The 21,773-nt window shown below is 42.4% G+C and overlaps 1 protein-coding gene across 2 annotated transcripts in view; it reads left to right on the forward strand.

Moving 5' to 3' along the window:
* Window positions 1–18,024, forward strand: part of LOC139750919 (uncharacterized) — a 190,670-nt gene extending 172,646 nt beyond the window's left edge. For both annotated transcript variants that reach the window (XM_071665811.1, XM_071665812.1), the window contains one exon: window positions 17,798–18,024. In XM_071665811.1, the coding sequence (XP_071521912.1) occupies window positions 17,798–17,968 (171 nt within the window). In that variant the 3' untranslated portion in view covers window positions 17,969–18,024. The remainder of the gene's footprint in view (window positions 1–17,797) is intronic.
* The last annotated feature ends 3,749 nt before the right edge of the window (window positions 18,025–21,773 follow it).

Below are 21,773 nucleotides of genomic sequence, written 5' to 3' on the forward strand. Positions count from 1 at the left end.
AGGAATACTCAGCAAACTTATACCTCTGTAATTTGAACACTCACCTTTATCCCCTTTGCCTTTGTACAAGAATACTATGCATGCATTCCACCAATTCTTAGGCACTTCACCATAAACTATACATACATGGAATATCCTTACCAACCAGTCAACAACACTTTCACCCACTTTTTTAATATATTCCACTCTAATACCATCCAAACCTGCCGCCTTGCCAGCTTTTATCGTACGCAAAGCTTTCACTACCTCTTCTCAGTTTACCAACCCATTCTCCCTGACCCTCTCACCACACACCACCTCGACCAAAACACCCTATATCTGCCTCTATATTATCACGCACATTCAACAAACCTTCAAGATACTCACGCCATCTTCCTCTCACTTCACCACTACTTGATGTTACCTCCCCATCGGCCCCCTTTACCGATGGTCACATTTGTTCTCTTGTCTTACGCACTTTATTTACCTCTTTCCAAAACATCTTTTTATCCTCCCTAAAATATAATGATAATCTCTCACCCCAACTCTCATTGCCCTCTTTTTCACCTCTTGCACCTTTCTCTTGACCTCCTGCCTCTTTCTTTTATACATCTCCCAGTTGTTCGCACTACTTTCCTGAAAAAATCTTCCAACTTTCTCTTTCACTAATTACCTTACTTCTTCATCCCACCACTCACACTACCCTTTCTAATTTGCCCACCTCCCATCTTTCTCATACCACATGTGTCTTTTGCGCAAGCCATCACTGCTTCCCTAGATACATCCCATTCCTCCCCCCACTCCCCTTACATCATTTGCCCTCACCTTTTTCCATTCTGCACTCAATCTCTCCTGGTACTTCCTCACACAAGTCTTCTTTACAAGCTCACTCACTCTCACCACTCTGTTCACCCCAACATTCTCTCTTCTTTTGTGAAAACCTCTACAAATCTTCACCTTTGCCGCCACAAGATAATGACCAGACATCCCTACAGTTGCCCCTCTCAGCACATTAACATCCAAAAGTCTCTCTTTCACACACACAACTTTACAAACTCTTCACCATTTCCATTTACAACACTGAACACCCATGTACACCAATTATACCCTCAACTGCCATATTTCTCACCTTTGCATTCAAATCATCCATCGCTATAACCCGGTTTTGTGCCTCAAAGCTTCTAACACACACACTCAGCTGCTCCCAAAACACTTGCCTCTCATGATCTTTCTTTTTGTGACCAGGTGCATAGGCACCAATAATCACCCATCTCTCTCCATCCACTTTCAGTTTTGCCCATATCAGTCTAGAGTTTACTTTCTTACACTCTCGTCACATACTCCCACAACTCCTGCTTCAGGAGTAGTGCTACTCCTTCCATTGCTCTTGTCCTCTCACCAACCCCTGACTTTACTCCCAAGACATTCCCAAACCACTCTTCCCCTTTACCCTTGAGCTTCATTTCACTCACAGCCAAAATATCCAGGTTCCTTTCCTCAAGCATACTACGTATAACTCCTTTTTTCTCATCTTGGTTACATCCACACATATTTAGACACCCCAATTTGAGCCTTCGAGGAGGATGAGCACTCCCTGCATGACTCTTTCTTCTGTTTCCCCTTTTAGAAAGTTAACATAAAAGGAGGGGAGGGTTTCAACCCCCCCCCCATGCCCCCATTCCCTTTAGTCGCCTTCTACAACATGCGGGGCATGCGTGGGAAGTATTCTTTCTCCCCTATCCCCAGGGATGATGATAGAGTGGCAGCTATTAATTCTTTTGGTCGAGGTGGTGTGTGAAGTGAGAGGGGTCAGGGAGAATGGTTTGGTAAATTGAGAAGAGGTAGTGAAAGCTTTGCAGAAGATGAAAGCCGGCTAGGCGGTGGGCTTGGATGGTATTGCAGTGGAATTTACTATAAAAGTGGGTGACTGTGTTATTAACTGGTTGCAGAGGATATTCAATGTATATATGGTTCATGGTGAAGTGCCTGACGATTGGTGGAATGCATGCATAGTGCCATTATACAAAGACATAAAGGTGAGTGTTCAAATTACAGAGGTATAAGTTTGTTGGATATTCCTGGAAAATTATATGGAAGGGTATTGACTGAGACCTTAAAGGCATATACGGAGCATCAGATTGGGGAAGAGCAGTGTGGTTTCAGAAGTGGTAGAGGATATGTGGATCAGGTGTTGGCTTTGAAGAATGTTTGTGACAAATACTTAGAAAAACAGATGGATTTGTATGTAGCATTTATAGAACTAGAGAAGGCATATGATAGAGTTGATAGAAGAAAAACAGATAGATTTGTATGTAGCATTTATAGAACTGGAGAAGGCATATGATAGAGTTGATAGAGATGCTTTGTTGAAGGTATTAAGAGTATATGGTGTGGGAGGTAAGTTACTAGAAGCAATGAAAAGTTTTATTGAGGATGTAAGGCATGTGTACGAGTAGGAAGTGAGGAAAGTGATTGGTTCCCAGTGAATGGCTGTTTGTGGAAGTGGTGCGTGATGTCTCCATGATTGTTTAATTTGTTTATGGATGGAGTTGTTAGGGAGGTGAATGCAAGAGTTTTAGAGAGAGGGGCAAGTATGCAGTCTGTTGTGGATGAGAGGGCTTGGGAAGTGATTCAGTTGTTGTTCGCTGATGATAAAGTGCTGGTGGCTGATTCATGTGAGAAACTGTAGAAGCTGGTGACTGAGTTTGGTAAAGTGTGTGAAAGAAGAAAATTGAGAGTAAATGTGAATAAGAGCAAGGTAATTAGGTGCAGTAGGATTGAGGGACAAATTGGGAGGTCAGTTTGAATGGAGAAAAACTGGAGGAAGTGGATTTTGCAGCAAATGTAACCATGGAAGCAGAAGTGAGTCACGCGGTGGGGGAGGGGGCGAAATTTCTGGGAGCATCGAAGAATGTGTGGAAGGCGAAAACATTATCTTGGAGAGCAAAAGTGGGTATGTTTGAAGGAATAGTGGGTCCAACAATGTTATATGGTTGCAAGGTGTGGACTATAGATATGGTTTTGCAGAGGAAGGTGGATGTGATAGAAATGAGATGTTTGAGGACAATATGTGGTGTGAGGTGGTTTGATTGAGTAAGTAATGAAAGGGTAAGAGAGATGTGTGGTAATAAAAAGAGTGTGGTTGAGAGAGCAGAAGAGGGTGTATTGAAATGGTTTGGTCACATGGAGGGGAGGAGTGAGGAAAGAGTGACAAAGAGGATGTATGTGTCAGAGGTGGAGGGAACGAGGAGAAGTGGGAGACAAATTGGATGTGGAAGGATGGAATGAAAAAGATTTTGAGCGATCGGGGCCTGAAAATGCAGGGGGGTGAAAGACGTGTAAGGAATAGAGTGAATTGGAATGATTTGGTATACCGTGGTCGACCTGCTATCAGTGGATTGAACCAGGGCATGTGGAGTGTCTGGGATAAACTATGGAAAATTTTGTGGGGCCTAGATGTGGAATGGGAGCTGTGGATTTGGTGCATTACACATGACAGCTGGAGACTGAGGGTTAATGTGGCCTTTGTTGTCTTTTCCTAGTGCTCCCTCGCACGCATGCAGGGGGAGGGGAGTGCCATTTCATTTGTGGCGGAGTAGCGACAGGAATGGCTTACGGTAGCAAGTATGAATATGTACATATGTATATGTATCTGTATATGTATGTATATGTATGTATTATCCCTGGGTATAGGGGAGAAAGAATACTTCCCACACATTCTCACGTGTCGTAGAAGGCGACTAAAGGGGACGGGAGCGGGGGGCTAAAAGCCCTCCCCTCCTTTTATTTTAACTTTCTAAAAGGGGAAACAGAAGAAGGAGTCGTGCGGGGAGTGCTCATCCTCCACGAAGGCTTAGATTGGGGTGTCTAATTGTGTGTGGATGTAACCAAGATGAGAAAAAAGGAGAGATAAGTAGTATGTTTGAGGAAAGGAACCTGGATGTTTTGGCTCTGAGTGAAACGAAGCTCAAGGGTAAAGGGGAAGAGTGGTTTGGGAATGTCTTGGGAGTAAAGTCAGGGGTTAATGAGAGGACAAGAGCAAGGGAAGGAGTAGCACTACTCCTGAAACAGGAGTGGTGGGAGTATGTGATAGAGTGTAAGAAAGTAAACTCTGGATTGATATGGGTAAAACTGAAAGTGGATGGAGAGAGATGGGTGATTATTGGTGAATATGCACCTGGGCATGAGAAGAAAGATCATGAGAGGCAAGTGTTTTGGGAGCAGCTGAATGAGTGTGTTAGTGGTTTTGATGTAAGAGACTGGGTTATAGTGATGGGTGATTTGAATGCAAAGGTGAGTAATGTGGCAGTTGAGGGAATAATTGGTATACATGGGGTGTTCAGTGTTGTAAATGGAAATGGTGAAGAGCTTTTAGATTTATGCGCTGAAAAAGGAGTGGTGATTGGGAATACCTGGTTTAAAAAGCGAGTTTATACATAAGTATACGTAAGTAAGTAGGAGAGATGGCCAGAGAGCGTTATTGGATTATGTGTTAATTGATAGGCGCGCGAAAGAGAGACTTTTGGATGTTAATGTGCTGAGAGGTGCAAGTGGAGGAATGTCTGATCATTATCTTGTGAAGGTGAAGGTGAAGATTTGTAGAGGTATTCAGAAAAGAAGAGAGAATGTTGGGGTGAAGAGAGTGGTGAGAGTAAGTGAGCTTGGGAAGGAGACTTGTGTAAGGAATTACCAGGAGAGACTGAATACATAATGGAAAAAGGTGAGAACAAAGGAGGTAAGGGGAGTGGGGGAGGAATGGGATGTATTTAGGGAAGCAGTGATGGCTTGCACAAAAAGATGCTTGTGGCATGAGAAGCGTGGGAGGTGGGCAGATTAGAAAAGGTAGTGAGTGGTGGGATGAAGAAGTAAGATTATTAGTGAAAGAGAAGAGAGAGACATTTGGACGATTTTTGCAGGGAAATAATGCAAATGAGTGGGAGATGTGTAAAAGAGAGAGGCAGAAGGTCAAGAGAAAGGTGCAAGAGGTGAAAAAGAGGGCAAATGAGAGTTGGGGTGAGAGAGTATCATTAAATTTTAGGGAGAATGAAAAGATGTTTTGGAAGGAGGTAAATAAAGTGTGTAAGAGAAGGGAACAAATGGGAACTTCAGTGAAGGGGGCTAATGGGGAGGTGATAACAAGTAGTGGTGTTGTGAGAAGGAGATGGAGTGAGTATTTTGAAGGTGTGTTGAATGTGTTTGATGATAGAGTGGCAGATATAGGGTGTTTTGGTCGAGGTGGTGTGCAAAGTGAGAGGGTTAGGGAGGATGATTAGAAAACAGAGAAGAGTTAGTAAAAGCTTTGCGGAAGATGAAAGCCGGCAAGGCAGCAGGTTTGGATGGTATTGCAGTGGAATTTATTAAAAAAGGGGGTGACTGTATTGTTGACTGGTTGGTAAGGTTATTTAATGTATGTATGATTCATGGTGAGGTGCCTGAGGATTGGCGGAATGCTTGCATAGTGCCATTGTACAAAGGCAAAGGGGACAAAGGTGAGTGCTCAAATTACAGAGGTATAAGTTTGTTGAGTATTCCTGGTAAATTATATGTGAGGGTATTGATTGAGAGGGTGAAGGCATGTACAGAGCATCAGATTGGGGAAGAGCAGTGTGGTTTCAGAAGTGGTAGAGGATGTGTGGATCAGGTGTTTGCTTTGAAGTATGTATGTGAGAAATACTTAGAAAAGCAAATGGATTTGTATGTAGCATTTATGGATCTGGAGAAGGCATATGATAAGAGTTGATAGAGATGCTCTGTGGAAAGTATTAAGAATATATGGTGTGGGAGGCATGTTGTTCGAAGTAGTGAAAAGTTTTTATTGAGGATGTAAGGCATGTGTACGTGTAGGAAGAGAGGAAAGTGATTGGTTCTCAGTGAATGTAAGTTTGCGGCAGGGGTGTGCGATGTCTCCATGGTTGTTTAATTTGTTTATGGATGGGGTTGTTAGGGAGGTGAATGCAAGAGTTTTGGAAAGAGGGGCAAGTATGCAATCTGTTGTGGATGAGAGAGCTTGTTGAGAGATGAGAGAGCTTGAGAGAGTCAGTTGTTGTTCGCTGATGATACAGCGCTGGTGGCTGATTCATGTGAGAAACTGCAGAAGCTGGGGACTGAGTTTGGCAAAGTGTGTGAAAGAAGAAAGTTGAGATTAAATGTGAATAAGAGCAAAGTTCTTAGGTACAGTAGGGTTGAGGGTCAAGTCAACTGGGAGGCAAGTTTGAATGGAGAAAAACTGGAGGAAGTGAAGTGTTTTAGATATCTGGGAGTGGATTTGGCAGCATGTGGAACCATGGAAGTGGAAGTGAATCATAGGGTGGGGGAGGGGGCGAAAATTCTGGGAGCCTTGAAGAATGTGTGGAAGTCGAGAACATTATCTCGGAAAGCAGTAATGGGTATGTTTGAAGGAATAGTGGTTCCAACAATGTTGTATGGTTGTGAGGCGTGGGCTATGGATAGAGTTCTGCGGAGGAGGGCGGATGTGCTGGAAATGAGATGTTTGAGGACAGTATGTGGTGTAAGGTGAGTAAGTGTGAGTAAGGAGTGAAATGGAACGATGTGGTATACCGGGATTGACGTGCTGTTAGTGGATTGAACCAGGGCATGTGCAGCATTTGGGGTAAACCATGGAAAGTTGTTTGGGGCCAGGATGTGGAAAGGGAGCTGTGGTTTCGGTGCATTATTACATGACAGCTAGAGACTGATTGTGAATGAATGGGACCTTTGTTGTCTTCCTAGCGCTACCTCTCGCACATGAGGGGGGAGGGGGTTGTTATTTCATGTGTGGCGGGGTGGCGATGGGAATGAATAAAGGCAGACAGTATGAATTATGTAAATGGGTATATATGTATATGTCTGTGTGTGTATATATATATGTATACGTTGAGATGTATAGGTATGTATATTTGCGTGTGTGGACGTGTATTATATACATGTGTATGTGGGTGGGGTGGGCCATTCTTTCGTCTGTTTCCTTGTGCTGCTTTGCTAACGCAGGAGACAGCGACAAAGCAAAATAAATATAGTATATATATCTATTTGTCTGTGTATATATTTGTATGCATACATTGAAATGTATAGGTATGTATATGTGCATGTGTTGGCATGTATAGGTATGTATATGTGCATGTGTTGGCATGTATTTATATAGATGTGTATGTGGGTGGGTTGGGTCATTCTTTGGTCTGTTTCCTTGTGCTACCTCGCTAACGTTGGAGACAGCGACAAAGTATGATAAAGAAAATAATATATATATTTGCTCATTTTATTTATTACTCTTTGTCACTGTCTCCCACATTAGTGAGGTAGCGCATGGAAATAGACAAAAGAATGGCCTAACCCATGCAGATACTCATGTATATACATTCATACATGCACATATACATATCTATACATTTCAATGTATACATATATATATACATACAGAGACATATACATATATACACATTTACATAATTCATACTTGCTGTCTTTATTTGTTCCCTTCACCACCCTGCCACATATGAAATGACAACCCCCTCCCCCCGCACGTGCACGAGGTGGTGCCAGGAAAAGACAACAAAGGCCACAAGTGTTCACACTCAGTCTCTAGCTGTCACGCATAATGCACCGAAACCACAGCTCCCTTTCCACATCGAGGCCCCACAAAACTTTGCATGGTTTACCCCAGATGCTTCACATACCCTGGTTCAATCCATTGACAGTGCATCAACCCTAGTATACCAGATCGTTCCAATTCTCTCTATTCTTTGCACGCCTTTCACCCTCCTGCATGTTCAGACTCTGATTTCTCAAAATCCTCTTCACTCCATCCTTCCACCTCCAATTTGTCTCCCACTTCTCGTTCCCTCCACCTCTGACAGATATATCCTCTTTGTCAATCTTTCCTCACTCATTCTCTCCATGTGACCAAACCATTTCAAAACACTCTCTTCTGATCTCTCAACCACACTCTTTTTATTACCACACATCTCTCTTGCCCTTTCATTACTTACTTGATCAAACCACCTCATACCATATATTGTCCTCAAACATCTCATTTCCAACACATCCACTGCCCTTTGCACAACCCTATCTATAGCCCATGCCTTGCAACCATATAACATTGTTGGAACCACTATTCCTTCAAACATACCCATTTTTGCTTTCCAAGATAATGTTCTTGCCTTCCACACATTTTTCAACGCTCCCAAAACTTTTGCCCCCCTCCCCCACCCTGTGACTCACTTCTGCTTTCATGGTTCCATCCACTGCCAAATCCACTACCAGATATGTAAAACACTTCACTTCCTCTAGTTTTTCTCTTTCAAACTTACATCCCAATTGACATGTCCCTCAACCCTGCTGTACCCACTGTACCTTGCTCTTATTCACATTTTCTCTTAGCTTTCTTTTTTCACACACTTTATCAAACTCAGTCACCAGCTTCTGCAGTATCTTACCCAAATCAGCCACCAGCACTGTATCATCAGTGAATACTTGACTCACATCCCAAGCCCTCTCATGCACAACAGCTACATACTTGCCCCTCTCTCCAAAACTCTTGCATTCACCTCCCGAACAACCCCATCCATGAACAAATTATTCAACCATGAACAAATTATTCAATCAAGCACCCCTTGCACAGACTGACATTCACTGAGAACCAATCACTCTACTTTCTTCCTACTCGTACAGATGCCTTTTATCCTCGATAAAAACTTTTCAATGCTGTGGCAGGGATGTTTTATGTTCCCATGGTTGTTTAATTTGTATATGTATTGGGTGGTTAGGGAGGTAAATGCAAGAGTTTTGGGGAGAGGGGTGAGTATGCAGTCTGTTGGGGTGAGAGGGCCTGGGAAGTGTGACAGTTGTATTTTGCCGCTATTATGGCTCTGGTGGCTGGTTCGAGTGTGGAACTGCAGAAGTTGGTGACAGTCAGGAAAAGTGTGCGAAAGGAGAAAGTTGACAGTAAATGTGAATAAGACCAAGGATATTAGGTTCAGTAGAGTTGAGGGACAAGTTAAACAGGGTTTATGTTTGAATGGAGAAAAATTGGAGGAAGTTAAGTGTTTTAGATATCTTCTGCCACAGACCGACATTCACTGGGGACCAATCACTCTCCTCTCTTCCTACTCATATACATGCCTTACATCTTTTGTAAAAACTTTTCATTACTTCTATATATTTATTTATCATTTATTTAATATAATTCACTAGGTGTTTCCTGAGTCTATGAAGTAACGTCAGGAAACAGACAAAGAATGGACCGTCCACTCATATACACATATACATATATAAATGCTTATACACACACATATACATATGTATACATATATAAACTTATTTATATCCTTGAGATAGGGGAGAAAGAATACTTCCCACGCATTCCCCATGTGTCGTAGAAGGCGACTAAAGGGGACGGGAGTGGGGGGGGTTAGAAACTCTCCTCTCCTTGTATTTCAACATTCTAAAACGGGAAACAGAAGGAGTCACATGGGGAGTGCTCATCCTCCTTGAAGGCTCGGATTGGGGTGTCTGAATGTGTGTGAATGTAACCAAGATGAGAAAAAAGGAGAGATAGGGAGTATGTTTGAGGAAAGGAACCTGGAGGTTTTGGCTCTCAGTGAAACGAAGCTCAAGGGTAAAGGGGAAGAGTGGTTTGGAAATTTTCTGGGAGTAAAGTCAGGGGTTGGTGAGAGGACAAGAGCAAGGGAAGGAGTAGCACTATTCCTGAAACAGGAGTTGTGGGAGTATTTGATAGAGTGTAAGAAAGTAAACTCTAGATTGATATGGGTAAAACTGAAAGTGGATGGAGAGAGATGGGTGATTATTGGTGCATGTGTACCTGGGCATAACAAGAAATATCATGAGAGGCAAGTGTTTTGGGAACAGCTGAGTGAGCGTGTTAGCAGTTTTGATGCACGAGACCGGGTTGTTGTGATGGCTGATTTGAATGCAAAGATGAGTAATGTGGCAGTTGAGGGAATAATTGGTGTACATGGGGTGTTCAGTGTTGTAAATGGAAATGGTGAAGAGCTTGTAGATTTATGTGCTGAAAAAGGACTGGTGATTGGGAATACCTGGTTTAAAAAGAGAGATATCCATGATTATATGTATGTAAGTATGAGTGATGGCCAGAGAACGTTATTGGATTACGTATTAATTGATAGGCGCGTGATAGAGAGACTTATAGATGTTAATGTGTTGAGAGGTGCATCTTGAAGGATGTCTAATTATCTTGTGGAGGCAAAGGTGAAGATTTGTAGAAGTTTTCAGAAAAGAAGAGAGAATGTTGGTGTTGACAGAGTGGTGAAAGTATGTGAGCTTGGGAAGGAGACTTGTGTGAGGAAGTACCAAGAGAAAGTGAGTGCAGAATGGAAAAAGGTGAGAGCAAAGGACGCAAGGGGAGTTGGGGAGGAATGGGATGTAGTTAGAGAAGCAGCGATTGCTTGTGCAAAAGATGTTTCTGGCATGAGGAGCGTGGGAGGTGGGAAGATTAAAAAGGGTATTGAGTGGTGGGATGAAGAAGTAAGATTATTAGTGAAAGAGAAGAGAGAGGCATTTGGACGAGTTTCGCAGGGAAATAGTGCAAATGACTGGGAGATGTATAAAAGAAAGAGGCAGATGGTCAAGAGAAAGGTGCAAGAGGTGAAACAGAGGGCAAATGAGAGTTGGGGTGAGAGAGTATCACTAAATTTTAGGGAGAATAAAAAGATGTTTTGGAAGGAGGTAAATAAAGTGTGTAAGACAAGAGAACAAATGGGAACATCGGTGAAGGAGGCCAATAGGGAGGTAATGACAGGTAGTGGTGATGTGAGAAGGAGATGAGTATTTTGAAGGTTTGTTGAATGTGTTGGATGATAGAGTGGCAGACACAGGGTGTTTTGGTGTGCGAGGTGAGAGGGTCAGGGGATATGGTTTGATAAACAGAGAAGAGGTAGTAAAAGCTTTGCGGAAGATGAAAGCTGGAAAGACTTGCAGTTTTGGATGGTATTGCAGTGGAATTTATTAAAAAAGGGGGTGACTTGTTAGTGAGAATGCTCAATGTGTGTATGGTTCACAGTGAAGTGCCTGAGGATTGGCAGAATACATGCATAGTGCCATTGTATCAAGGCAAAGGAAGAAAGGTGTGTGTTCAAATTACAGAGGTATAAGTTTGTTGAATATTCCTAAGAAATTATATGGGACGATATTGATTGAGAGAGTGAAGGCATGTACAGAGCATTAGATTGGGGAAGAGCAGTGTGGTTTCAGAAGTGGTAGAGGATGTGTGGATCAGGTGTTTGCTTTGAAGAATGTATGTGAGAAATACTTAGAAATACAGATGGATTTGTATGTAGCATTTATGGCTCTGGAGAAGGCATATGATAGATTAGGAAGAGAGGAAAGTGATTGGTTCCCAGTGAATGTTGGTTTGCGGTTGGGTTGCGTGATGTCTCCATGATTGTTTAATTTGTTTATGGATGGGGTTGTTAGGGAGGTGAATGCAAGAGTTTTGGAAAGAGGGGCAAGTATGAAGTCTGTTGGGGATGAGAGAGCTTGGGAAGTGAGTCAGTTGTTGTTCGCTGATGATACAGCGCTGGTGGCTGATTCTTGTGAGAAACTGCAGAAGCTGGTGACTGAGTTTGGTAAAGTGTGTGAAAGAAGAAAGTTAAGAGTAAATGTGAATAAGAGCAAGGTTATTAGGTACAGTAGGGTTGAGGGTCAAGTCAATTGGGAGGTGAGTTTGAATGGAGAAAAACTGGAGGAAATGAAGTGTTTTAGATATCTGGGAGTGGATCTGGCAGCGGATGGAACCATGGAAGCGGAAGTGGATCATAGGGTGGGGAGGGGGCGAAAATTCTGGGAGCCTTGAAGAATGTGTGGAAGTCGAGAACATTATCTCGGAGAGCAAAAATGGGTATGTTTGAAGGAATAGTGGTTCCAACAATGTTGTATGGTTGCAAGGCGTGGACTATGGATAGAGTTGTGCGCAGGAGGGTGGATGTGCTGGAAATGAGATGTTTGAGGACAATGTGTGGTGTGAGGTGGTTTGATCGAGTAAGTAACGTAATGGTAAGAGAGATGTGTGGAAATAAAAAGAGCGTGGTTGAGAGAGCAGAAGAGGGTGTTTTGAAATGGTTTGGTCACATGGAGAGAATGAGTGAGGAAAGATTGACCAAGAGGATATATGTGTCGGAGGTGGAGGGAACGAGGAGAAGAGGGAGACCAAATTGGAGGTGGAAAGATGGAGTGAAAAAGATTTTGTGTGATCGGGGCCTGAACATGCAGGAGGGTGAAAGGAGGGCAAGGAATAGAGTGAATTGGAGCGATGTGGTATACCGGGGTTGACGTGCTGTCAGTGGATTGAATCAAGGCATGTGAAGCGTCTGGGGTAAACCATGGAAAGCTGTGTAGGTATGTATATTTTGCATGTGTGGACGTATGTATATACATGTGTATGGGGGTGGGTTGGGCCATTTCTTTCGTCTGTTTCCTTGCGCTACCTCGCAAACGCGGGAGACAGCGACAAAGCAAAAAAAAAAAAAAATACATACACAGACATATACATATATACACATGTTCATAATTCATCCTTGCTGCCTTTATTCATTCCCATCACCACCCCACCACACATGAAATGACAACCCCCTCCCCCAGCATGCGCTCGAGGTAGCGCCAGGAAAAGACAAGAAAGGCCACATTCGTTCTCACTCAGTCTCTAGCTCTCATGTATAATGCACCGTATCCACAGCTCCCTTTCCACATCCAGGCCCCACAAAACTTTCCATGGTTTACCCCAGACCCCTCACATGCCTGGTCACATGCCCTGGTTCAATCCATTGACAGCACGACGACCCTGGTATACCACATTGTTTCAATTCACTCTATTCCTTGCACGCCTTCTACCCTCCTGCTGTTCAGGCACCAATCGCTCAAAATCTTTTTCACTCCATCCTTCCACCTCCAATTTGGTCTCCCACTTCTCGTTCCCTCCACCTCTGACACATATATCCTCTTTGTCAATCTTTCCTCACTTATTCTCTCCATGTGACCAAACCATTTCAAAACACCCTCTTCTGCTCTCTCAACCACACTCTTTTTACTACCACACATCTCTCTTACCCTTTCATTACTTACTTGATCAAACCACCTCACACCACATATTCTCCTCAAACATATCATTTCCAACACATCCACCCTCCTCCACACAACTCTTATCTATACTATAGCCCACGACTCACAACCATATAACATTGTTGGAACCACTATTCCTTGAAACATACCCATTTTTGCTTTACGAGATAATGTTCTTGCCTTCCACATATTTTTCTATGCTCCCAGAACTTTCGCCCCCTGCCCCACCCTGTGGCTCACTTCCGCTTTCATGGTTCCATCCGCTGCCAAATACACTCCCAGATATCTAAAACACTTCACTTCCTCTAGTTTTTCTCCATTCAAACTTACCTCCCAATTGACTTTTCCCTCAACACTATTGTACCTAAGAACCTTGCTCTTTTTCACATTTACTCTCAGCTTTCTTCTTTCACACACTTTACCAAACTCAGTCACCAACTTCTGCAGTTTCTCACCCGAATCAGCCACCAGTGCTGTATCATGAGCGAAGAACAACTGACTCACTTCCCAAGCCCTCTCATCCACAACAGACTACATACTTGCCCCTCTCTCCAAAACTCTTGCATTCACCCCCCAAACAACCCCATCCATAAATGAATTAAACAACCATGGAGACATAACGCACCCCTGCCACAAACCGACATTCACTGAGAACCAATCACTTTCCTCTCTTCCTACTCATAAACATGCCTTACATCCTCGATAAAAACTTTTCATTGCTTCTGGCAACTTACCTCCCACACCATATGTTCTTAATACCTCCCACAGATCATCTCTATCAACTCTTTCATATGCCTTCTCCAGATCCATAAATGCTACATACAAATCCATTTGTTTCTGTAAGTATTTCTCACATACATTCTTCAAAGGAAACACCTGATCCACACATCCTCTACCACTTCTGAAACCACACTGCTCTTCCCAAATCTGATATTATTATTATTTTTTATTATTATTATTGTTATTATTATTATTATTTGTTTATGGATGGGGTTGTTAGGGAGGTAAATGCAAGAGTTTTGGAAAGAGGGGCAAGTATGAAGTCTGTTGGGGATGAGAGAGCTTGGGAAGTGAGTCAGTTGTTGTTCGCTGATGATACAGCGCTGGTGGCGGATTCATGTGAGAAACTGCAGAAGCTGGTGACGGAGTTTGGTAAAGTGTGTGGAAGAAGAAAGTTAAGAGTAAATGTCAATAAGAGCAAGGTTATTAGGTACAGTAGGGTTGAGGGTCAAGTCAATTGGGAGGTGAGTTTGAATGGTGAGAGGCTGGAGGAAGTGAAGTGTTTTAGATATCTGGGAGTGGATCTGTCAGCGGATGGAACCATGGAAGCGGAAGTGGATCATAGGGTGGGGGAGGGGGCGAAAATTTTGGGAGCCTTGAAAAATGTGTGGAAGTCGAGAACATTATCCTGGAAAGCAAAAATGGGTATGTTTGAAGGAATAGTAGTTCCAACAATGTTGTATGGTTGCGAGGCGTGGGCTGTGGATAGAGTTGTGCGCAGGAGGATGGATGTGCTGGAAATGAGATGTTTGAGGACAATGTGTGGTGTGAGGTGGTTTGATCGAGTAAGTAACGTAAGGGTAAGAGAGATGTGTGGAAATAAAAAGAGCGTGGTTGAGAGAGCAGAAGAGGGTGTTTTGAAATGGTTTGGGCACATGGAGAGAATGAGTGAGGAAAGATTGACCAAGAGGATATATGTGTCGGAGGTGGAGGGAACGAGGAGAAGAGGGAGACCAAATTGGAGGTGGAGAGATGGAGTGAAAAGGATTTTGTGTGATCGGGGCCTGAACATGCAGGAGGGTGAAAGGAGGGCAAGGAATAGAGTGAATTGGAGCGATGTGGTATACAGGGGTTGACGTGCTGTCAGTGGATTGAATCAGGGCGTGTGAAGCGTCTGGGGTAAACCATGGAAAGCTGTGTAGGTATGTATATTTGCGTGTGTGGACGTGTGTATGTACATGTGTATGGGGGGGGTTGGGCCATTTCTTTCGTCTGTTTCCTTGCGCTACCTCGCAAACGCGGGAGACAGCGACAAAGTATAAAAAAAAAAAAAAAAAAAAAAAAAAATTATTATTATTGTTATTATTATTATTATTATTATTATTATTATTATTAATATTTTTATTATCATTATTATTATATTTGATCACCGTTTCCTGCATCAGCAAGGTAGCGCCAGGAAACAGATGAAGAATGGCCCCTCCACTCATATACATACACACATATACATATTCATACTTGCTTGCCTTCTTCCATTCCTGGTGCTACCCCATCCCTCAAGAGATAGCATCGCTATCCCCTGCTTCAGTGATGTAGCGCCAGGAAAACATACAAAAAAGGCCACATTCATTCACACTGAATCTCTTGTTGTCATGTTTAGTACCCCGGAATGAGAGCTCCCTGTCCACATCCAGGCCCCACAGACCTTTTCATGGTTTACCCCAGACTTTTCACATGCCGTGGTTCAGTTCATTGACAACATGTTGACCCCAGTATACCACAGTGTTTCAGTTCATTCTATTCATTGCACACCTCTCACCCTTTTGTATGTTTAGGCCCAGATCACTCAAAATCTTTTTCCTTTCATCCTTCCTCCTCCAGTTTGGTCTCCTGCTTCTCCTTGTGTCCTCCACTCCTCTTTGTCGGTCTTATCTCTCTCATTCTCTCTGTATGTCCATGCTATTTTAACACGCCCTCTTCTGCTCTCTCAATTATACTCCTTTTATTTCCACATATCTCTCTTACCCTTTCATTACTTACTCGATCAAACTACCTCACACTGCATACTTTCCTCAAACATTTTACTTCCAACACATCCACCCTCCTCCATACAATCCCATCTATAGCCCATGCCTCACAACACTACAACATTGTTGGAGCCACTATTCCTTCAAACATACCCATTTTTGCTCTCCAAGATAATGCTGTCTCCTTTCAAACATTCTTCATCACTACCAGATCCTTTGCCCCCTCCCTCACCCTGTGACTCACTTCTGCTTCCATGGTTCCATTCGCTGGTAAGTCCACTCTTAGATATCTAAAACACTTCATTTTCTCCAATTTTTCTCCATTCAATCTTACGTCTCAGTTAACTTGTTCCTCACCCCCAGTGAACCTAATATTCTTGCTCATATTCACATTAGGTGTCAACTTTCTCCTTTCACCCACTTTTCCAAACACTTTTCAGTCTCCAACTTCCTGCAGTTTGTCACCCGAATCAGTCACCTGAGCTGTATCATCAGCAAACAACAACTGGCTCACTTCCCAGGCCCTCTCATCCCCAACAGACTACTTACTTGCCCCTTTCTCTAAAACTCTTGCATTTACCTCCCTAACCACCCCATCCATAAACAAATTGAACAACCATGGGGACATCACACACCCCTGCTGCAGACCAACTTTCACTGGGAACCAATCACTCTCCTCTCTTCCTACTTGTACACATGATTTTTATCCTTGGTATAAACTTTAAATGCTTCTAGCAACTTACCTCCCACACCATATATTCTTAAGACTCACCACAAAGCATCTCTATCAACACTATCATATGCCTTCTCCTGGTCCATAAAGGCTACAAAGAAATCCATCTGTTTTTCTGAGTATTTCTCACACACATTCTTCAAAGCAAGCACCTGATCCACACATCCCATACCACTTCTGTTAGCACACTGCTCTTCCCCAATATGTTACTCTGTACATGCCCTCACTCTCTTAGTCAATAGCCTCCCATATAATTTTACAGGAATACCCAACAAACTTATGCCTCTGTAGTTTGAACACTCACCTTTATCCCCCTTGCCTTTGTACAGTGGCATTATGCATGCATTCTGCCAATCCTTCAGCATTTCACCATGATCCATACATACAGTGAATATCCTTACCAACCAATCTACATATGTTATTTAAATTTATTTACAAACTAGCATCCATACAGCACTGTCAGGACTAATGAACCATTAAACTTACTCATCTTTGCTCTCCCAGACAGTGCCCTCTCTCTCTCTCTACACACTGCATTCAGGACTTGCCTTTCTACCCACCTGGTAGTTCACGTCACCTCCCATCATCCTATTTGTGCCATGTCTACTCCCAAGTATTTAAGAACATTTCCTCCAGTTCATCTCATTCATACATTTACTGAAGCAGACATGCCTTTCATCCCTACTAGACCTCATCATCCTTTCTTTTCTCCTTATGTGTACAGGAGGCAACCTTACAAATTGTTCTTAGATAATTTGATTCTTTGTGAAAAGCATCTCTGACTAAGTAAGTATGTCACTTCTTCTTCAGCTGTGGTGTTACCAGAGTCTGCCTGCATGCGGTTACAGCATGAGTAAAAATATCACTTTTAGTGAGGCTATATTGATGGGAGTACAGTCTTGTCAAAAGAACTTCTCACCCCAAAGGAGAACACATTTTCTTGTAACAGGAAGTAATGCATCCTTGGGCTGTAGGAACCTTTAGAAAAATCTTGGTTAATACTAGGAATCTTTCATAGAAATTTGCCCTGGGGTAATTATGATAGATATTCAAACTGTTGTTCTGAAGTCATTTACAAAAGTTTTTAATGCCAGTGTTGACTGTATAGCACTTTGAAGTGAAAAGATGATGGTAGGTAAAATGTTTAAGGGAGACTCTTCATATGCCAATGTTCTCTGACTCTGGCAGATGGCATCATTATAGATGAAATTACTGTCATTGTTTTGTGATTGTCGCTTTGTCTTTGCAGGTAAACAGAAGCAGAGGTTCAGAAGATGAATACATACTGAGAAAACGTAGACCATCTGTGAGCACCTCAGGGAAAGCTATTGGAAGCCAATCAAAGAAGTCTTCATATCATACAAAAGCACGTCAGCCTACATTAAGGGAAAGCATAGCTAAGCGCCACAGAAGTACTTGATATGCATTGTATTTCCTGTGGGAATCATTTACTGTATAATAAAAAGGTGTGACATATTTCAGCACTGTGCCAAATTATTATTTTTCCCCGTGCATCATGGCACATATACTTCATGAACATCTTCAGCAGAAGCTTGAACTCAAAAACTCGTGATCAAGCACTGGGTTTATGTAATATTATTCTCTTTAAGCTGTACAGTAAACCCCTATTCGAACAAACTTATGGGGGAGTGGGCAGTGATGCATCAGAAGCCAGATTCTGTTACATCACAATTTTGTCCGAGGGGTGTTAATGAATGAAATATTAACAAGTGGAATTTATTAAAAAAGGGGATGACTGTATTGTTGACTGGTTGGTAAGGTTATTTAATGTATGAATGATTCATGGTGAGGTGCCTGAGGATTGGCGGAATGCTTGCATAGTGCCATTGTACAAAGGCAAAGGGGATAAGAGTGAGTGCTCATATTACAGAGGTATAAGTTTGTTGAGTATTCCTGGGAAATTATATGGGAGGGTATTGATTGAGAGAGTGAAGGCATGTACAGAGCATCAGATTGGGGAAGAGCAGTGTGGTTTCAGAAGTGGTAGAGGATGTGTGGAATAGGTGTTTGCTTTGAAGAATGTATGTGAGAAATACTTAGAAAACAAATGGATTTGTATGTAGCATTTATGGATCTGGAGAAGGCATATGATAGAGTTGATAGAGATGCTCTGTGGAAGGTTTTAAGAATATATGGTGTGGGAGGCAAATTGTTGGAAGCAGTGAAAAGTTTTTATCGAGGATGTAAGGCTGGAAAGAGGGGCAAGTATGCAGTCTGTTGTGGATGAGAGAGCTTGGGAAGTGAGTCAGTTGTTGTTCGCTGATGATACAGCGCTGGTGGCTGATTCATGTAAGAAACTGCAGAAGCTGGTGACTGAGTTTGGTAAAGTGTGCGAAAGAAGAAAGTTAAGAGTGAATGTGAATAAGAGCAAGGTTATTAGGTACAGTAGGGTTGAGGGTCAAGTCAATTGGGAGGTAAGTTTGAATGGAGAAAAACTGGAGGAAGTAAAGTGTTTTAGATATCTGGGAGTGGATCTGGCAGCGGATGGAACCATGGAAGCAGAAGTGAATCATAGGGTGGGGGAGGGGGCGAAAATTCTTGGAGCCTTGAAGAATGTTTGGAAGTCGAGAACATTATCTCGGAAAGCAAAAATGGGTATGTTTGAAGGAATAGTGGTTCCAACAATGTTGTATGGTTGCGAGGCGTGGGCTATGGATAGAGTTGTGCGCAGGAAGGTGGATGTGCTGGAAATGAGATGTTTGAGGACAATGTGTGGTGTGAGGTGGTTTGATCGAGTATGTAATAATAGGGTAAGAGAGATGTGTGGAAATAAAAAGAGTGTGGTTGAGAGAGCAGAAGAGGGTGTTTTGAAATGGTTTGGTCACATGGAGAGAATGAGTGAGGAAAGATTGACCAAGAGGATATATGTGTCGGAGGTGGAGGGAACGAGGAGAGGTGGGAGACCAAATTGGAGGTGGAAAGATGGAGTGAAAAAGATTTTGAGTGATCGGGGCCTGAATATGCAGGAGGGTGAAAGGCGTGCAAGGAATAGAGTGAATTGGAACGATGTGGTATACTGGGGTCGACGTGCTGTCAATGGATTGAACCAGGGCATGTGAAGCGTCTGGGGTAAACCATTTAAAGTTGTGTGGGGCCTGGATGTGGAAAGGGAGCTGTGCTTTCGGTGCATTATCACATGACAGCTAGAGACTGCATGTGAACGAATGGGGCCTTTGTTGTCTTTTCCTAGCGCTACCTCATACATATGAGGGGGGAGGGGAATGTTATTCCATGTGTGGCGAGGTGGCAATGAGAACAAATAAAGGCAGACAGTATGAATTATGTACATGTGTATATATGTATATGTCTGTGTGTGTATATATATGTGTACATTGAGATGTATAGGTATGTATATTTGCGTGTGTGGATGTGTATGTATATACATGTGTATGTGGGTGGGTTGGGCCATTCTTTCGTCTGTTTCCTTGCGCTACCTCGCTAACGCGGGAGACAGCGACAAAGCAGAATAAATATATTAAGTGTAACGGAAACCTACTTTATTTCTTCAAGGCTGGAGGCATTAAAGGAGTAGTAGAGGTTGATCAGAATCGAAGGAAATTGCTCCAGGATTCCCTGGAGTCACCTGAATCACCTGGTCAAATATGGGGTTTGTATGAGGTACAAGCTACTCTCCCCAGGCTCATGCTACTCAGATATTTTCAGCTTTACAGCAGTGCTGTACTGTTTCCTAGAACTCTTAGCAAATGTAATACTAATAGCACTCTTATCTGCCATGACTTGTTACAAGAGGACTGGCCTTGTACCATAGTAGCCACTGCAGTTACTTTGGAACACAGACACAGTTTGCTCTGTGCTGAATAACTGGGCACTTATCTCAGACTGGTGGGTACTGACCAAGCTATGTCTTGTTTTGTTGTAAGATTTTCACTTAGATTATCTTCAGAGATGTAAAGGCACAAAAGATGATGTTGTGCCAGTAAATTATTGTAAATCAATGTAAAACTAAATGCATGTGTTCAGAGAAAAATTGTATGTCAATAGAATAAAGAAGAAATGCACCAAGGTGATACACAACAGGCAGCCATGTGTTTTTCTGACGTCTAGAGTCATGGACCAAGGTTGAGAACTGAGTCCAGTTGGCCTTTAGCTTACTGGACTAAATTTGTAATGTAACAATCTTTTATGGAAATATCTGTTGGATCCCAAACTAAGTCTGGTGGGGTATGCAGTGTCAGTTAGAAACCAAATTCCAATTCAGTGAAGTCTTCTAGAATGGGGTTTTATTTTGTGCAAAAATGTTCACATTGCCATATTATTTTGACACAAAGTGTCGACCTATATACTGTCTATATATAGCCTCAGTAGTAGCTCATGCAGAACCTTGTCCACACACCATTGACTTCTCATCATCCCTTCCAGCATCTCTGTTGTACACCTATTCTTTCACCCTCTCCAAATTTGTGATAATCAGTCTTCCTGAGTATCACTTCCTACAAACCTTACTCAGATAGACTAATTTTGATGTACATTCCATTCCCCATCTGTGTTTTCCGTAAATCAGTAACCAGGCAGTAATCATTCAGTAATTTATCAACCACTTCCTTAATCAAAAAGTTTTTCCTGAAGATAAAGTACAGCATTAGTTAAGCTCCATTGCTCTATGTATTCAGTGCATTCCAAGATAAAAGAATTAGTTTAGACTTCTGCTGCATGATATGTTGCATTTTATTTATCTTGCTGTTAATAGATTAGTGATAGTGGTAAGAATTAGTTATGAAGGTCAGGGAAAGGTGGGGTTAAGGTGAAAAATTGGGTTAAGTACCTGCAGAAATAAGTGCACTCTTAAAGCACCTCACCTGACTTTCTGTAGTAGTTGTGAAGTTGAAATTTATGCTACAAGTATACAAACATTAGCGTAGTCTGTTACTCAGAACTCCATGGAATGATTACATGGCGAGAGGCTGGGCTTAAATACCACTGGTTGTCAGGTGTATCATTAAAGAGAGTATCATTAAATTTTAGGGAGAATAAAAATTGCGTAAGACAAGGGAACAAATGGGAACTTCAGCGAAGGGGGCAAATGGGGAGGTGATAACAAGTAGTGGTGATGTGAGGAGATGGAGTGAGTATTTTGAAGGTTTGTTGAATGTGTTTGATGATAGAGTGGCTGATATAGGGTGTTTTGGTCGAGGTGGTGTACAAAGTGAGAGGGTTAGGGAAAATGATTTGGTAAACAGAGAAGA

The sequence above is a fragment of the Panulirus ornatus genome, chromosome 10 (assembly GCF_036320965.1).
Source record: "Panulirus ornatus isolate Po-2019 chromosome 10, ASM3632096v1, whole genome shotgun sequence".
Lineage (NCBI taxonomy): Eukaryota > Metazoa > Arthropoda > Malacostraca > Decapoda > Palinuridae > Panulirus > Panulirus ornatus.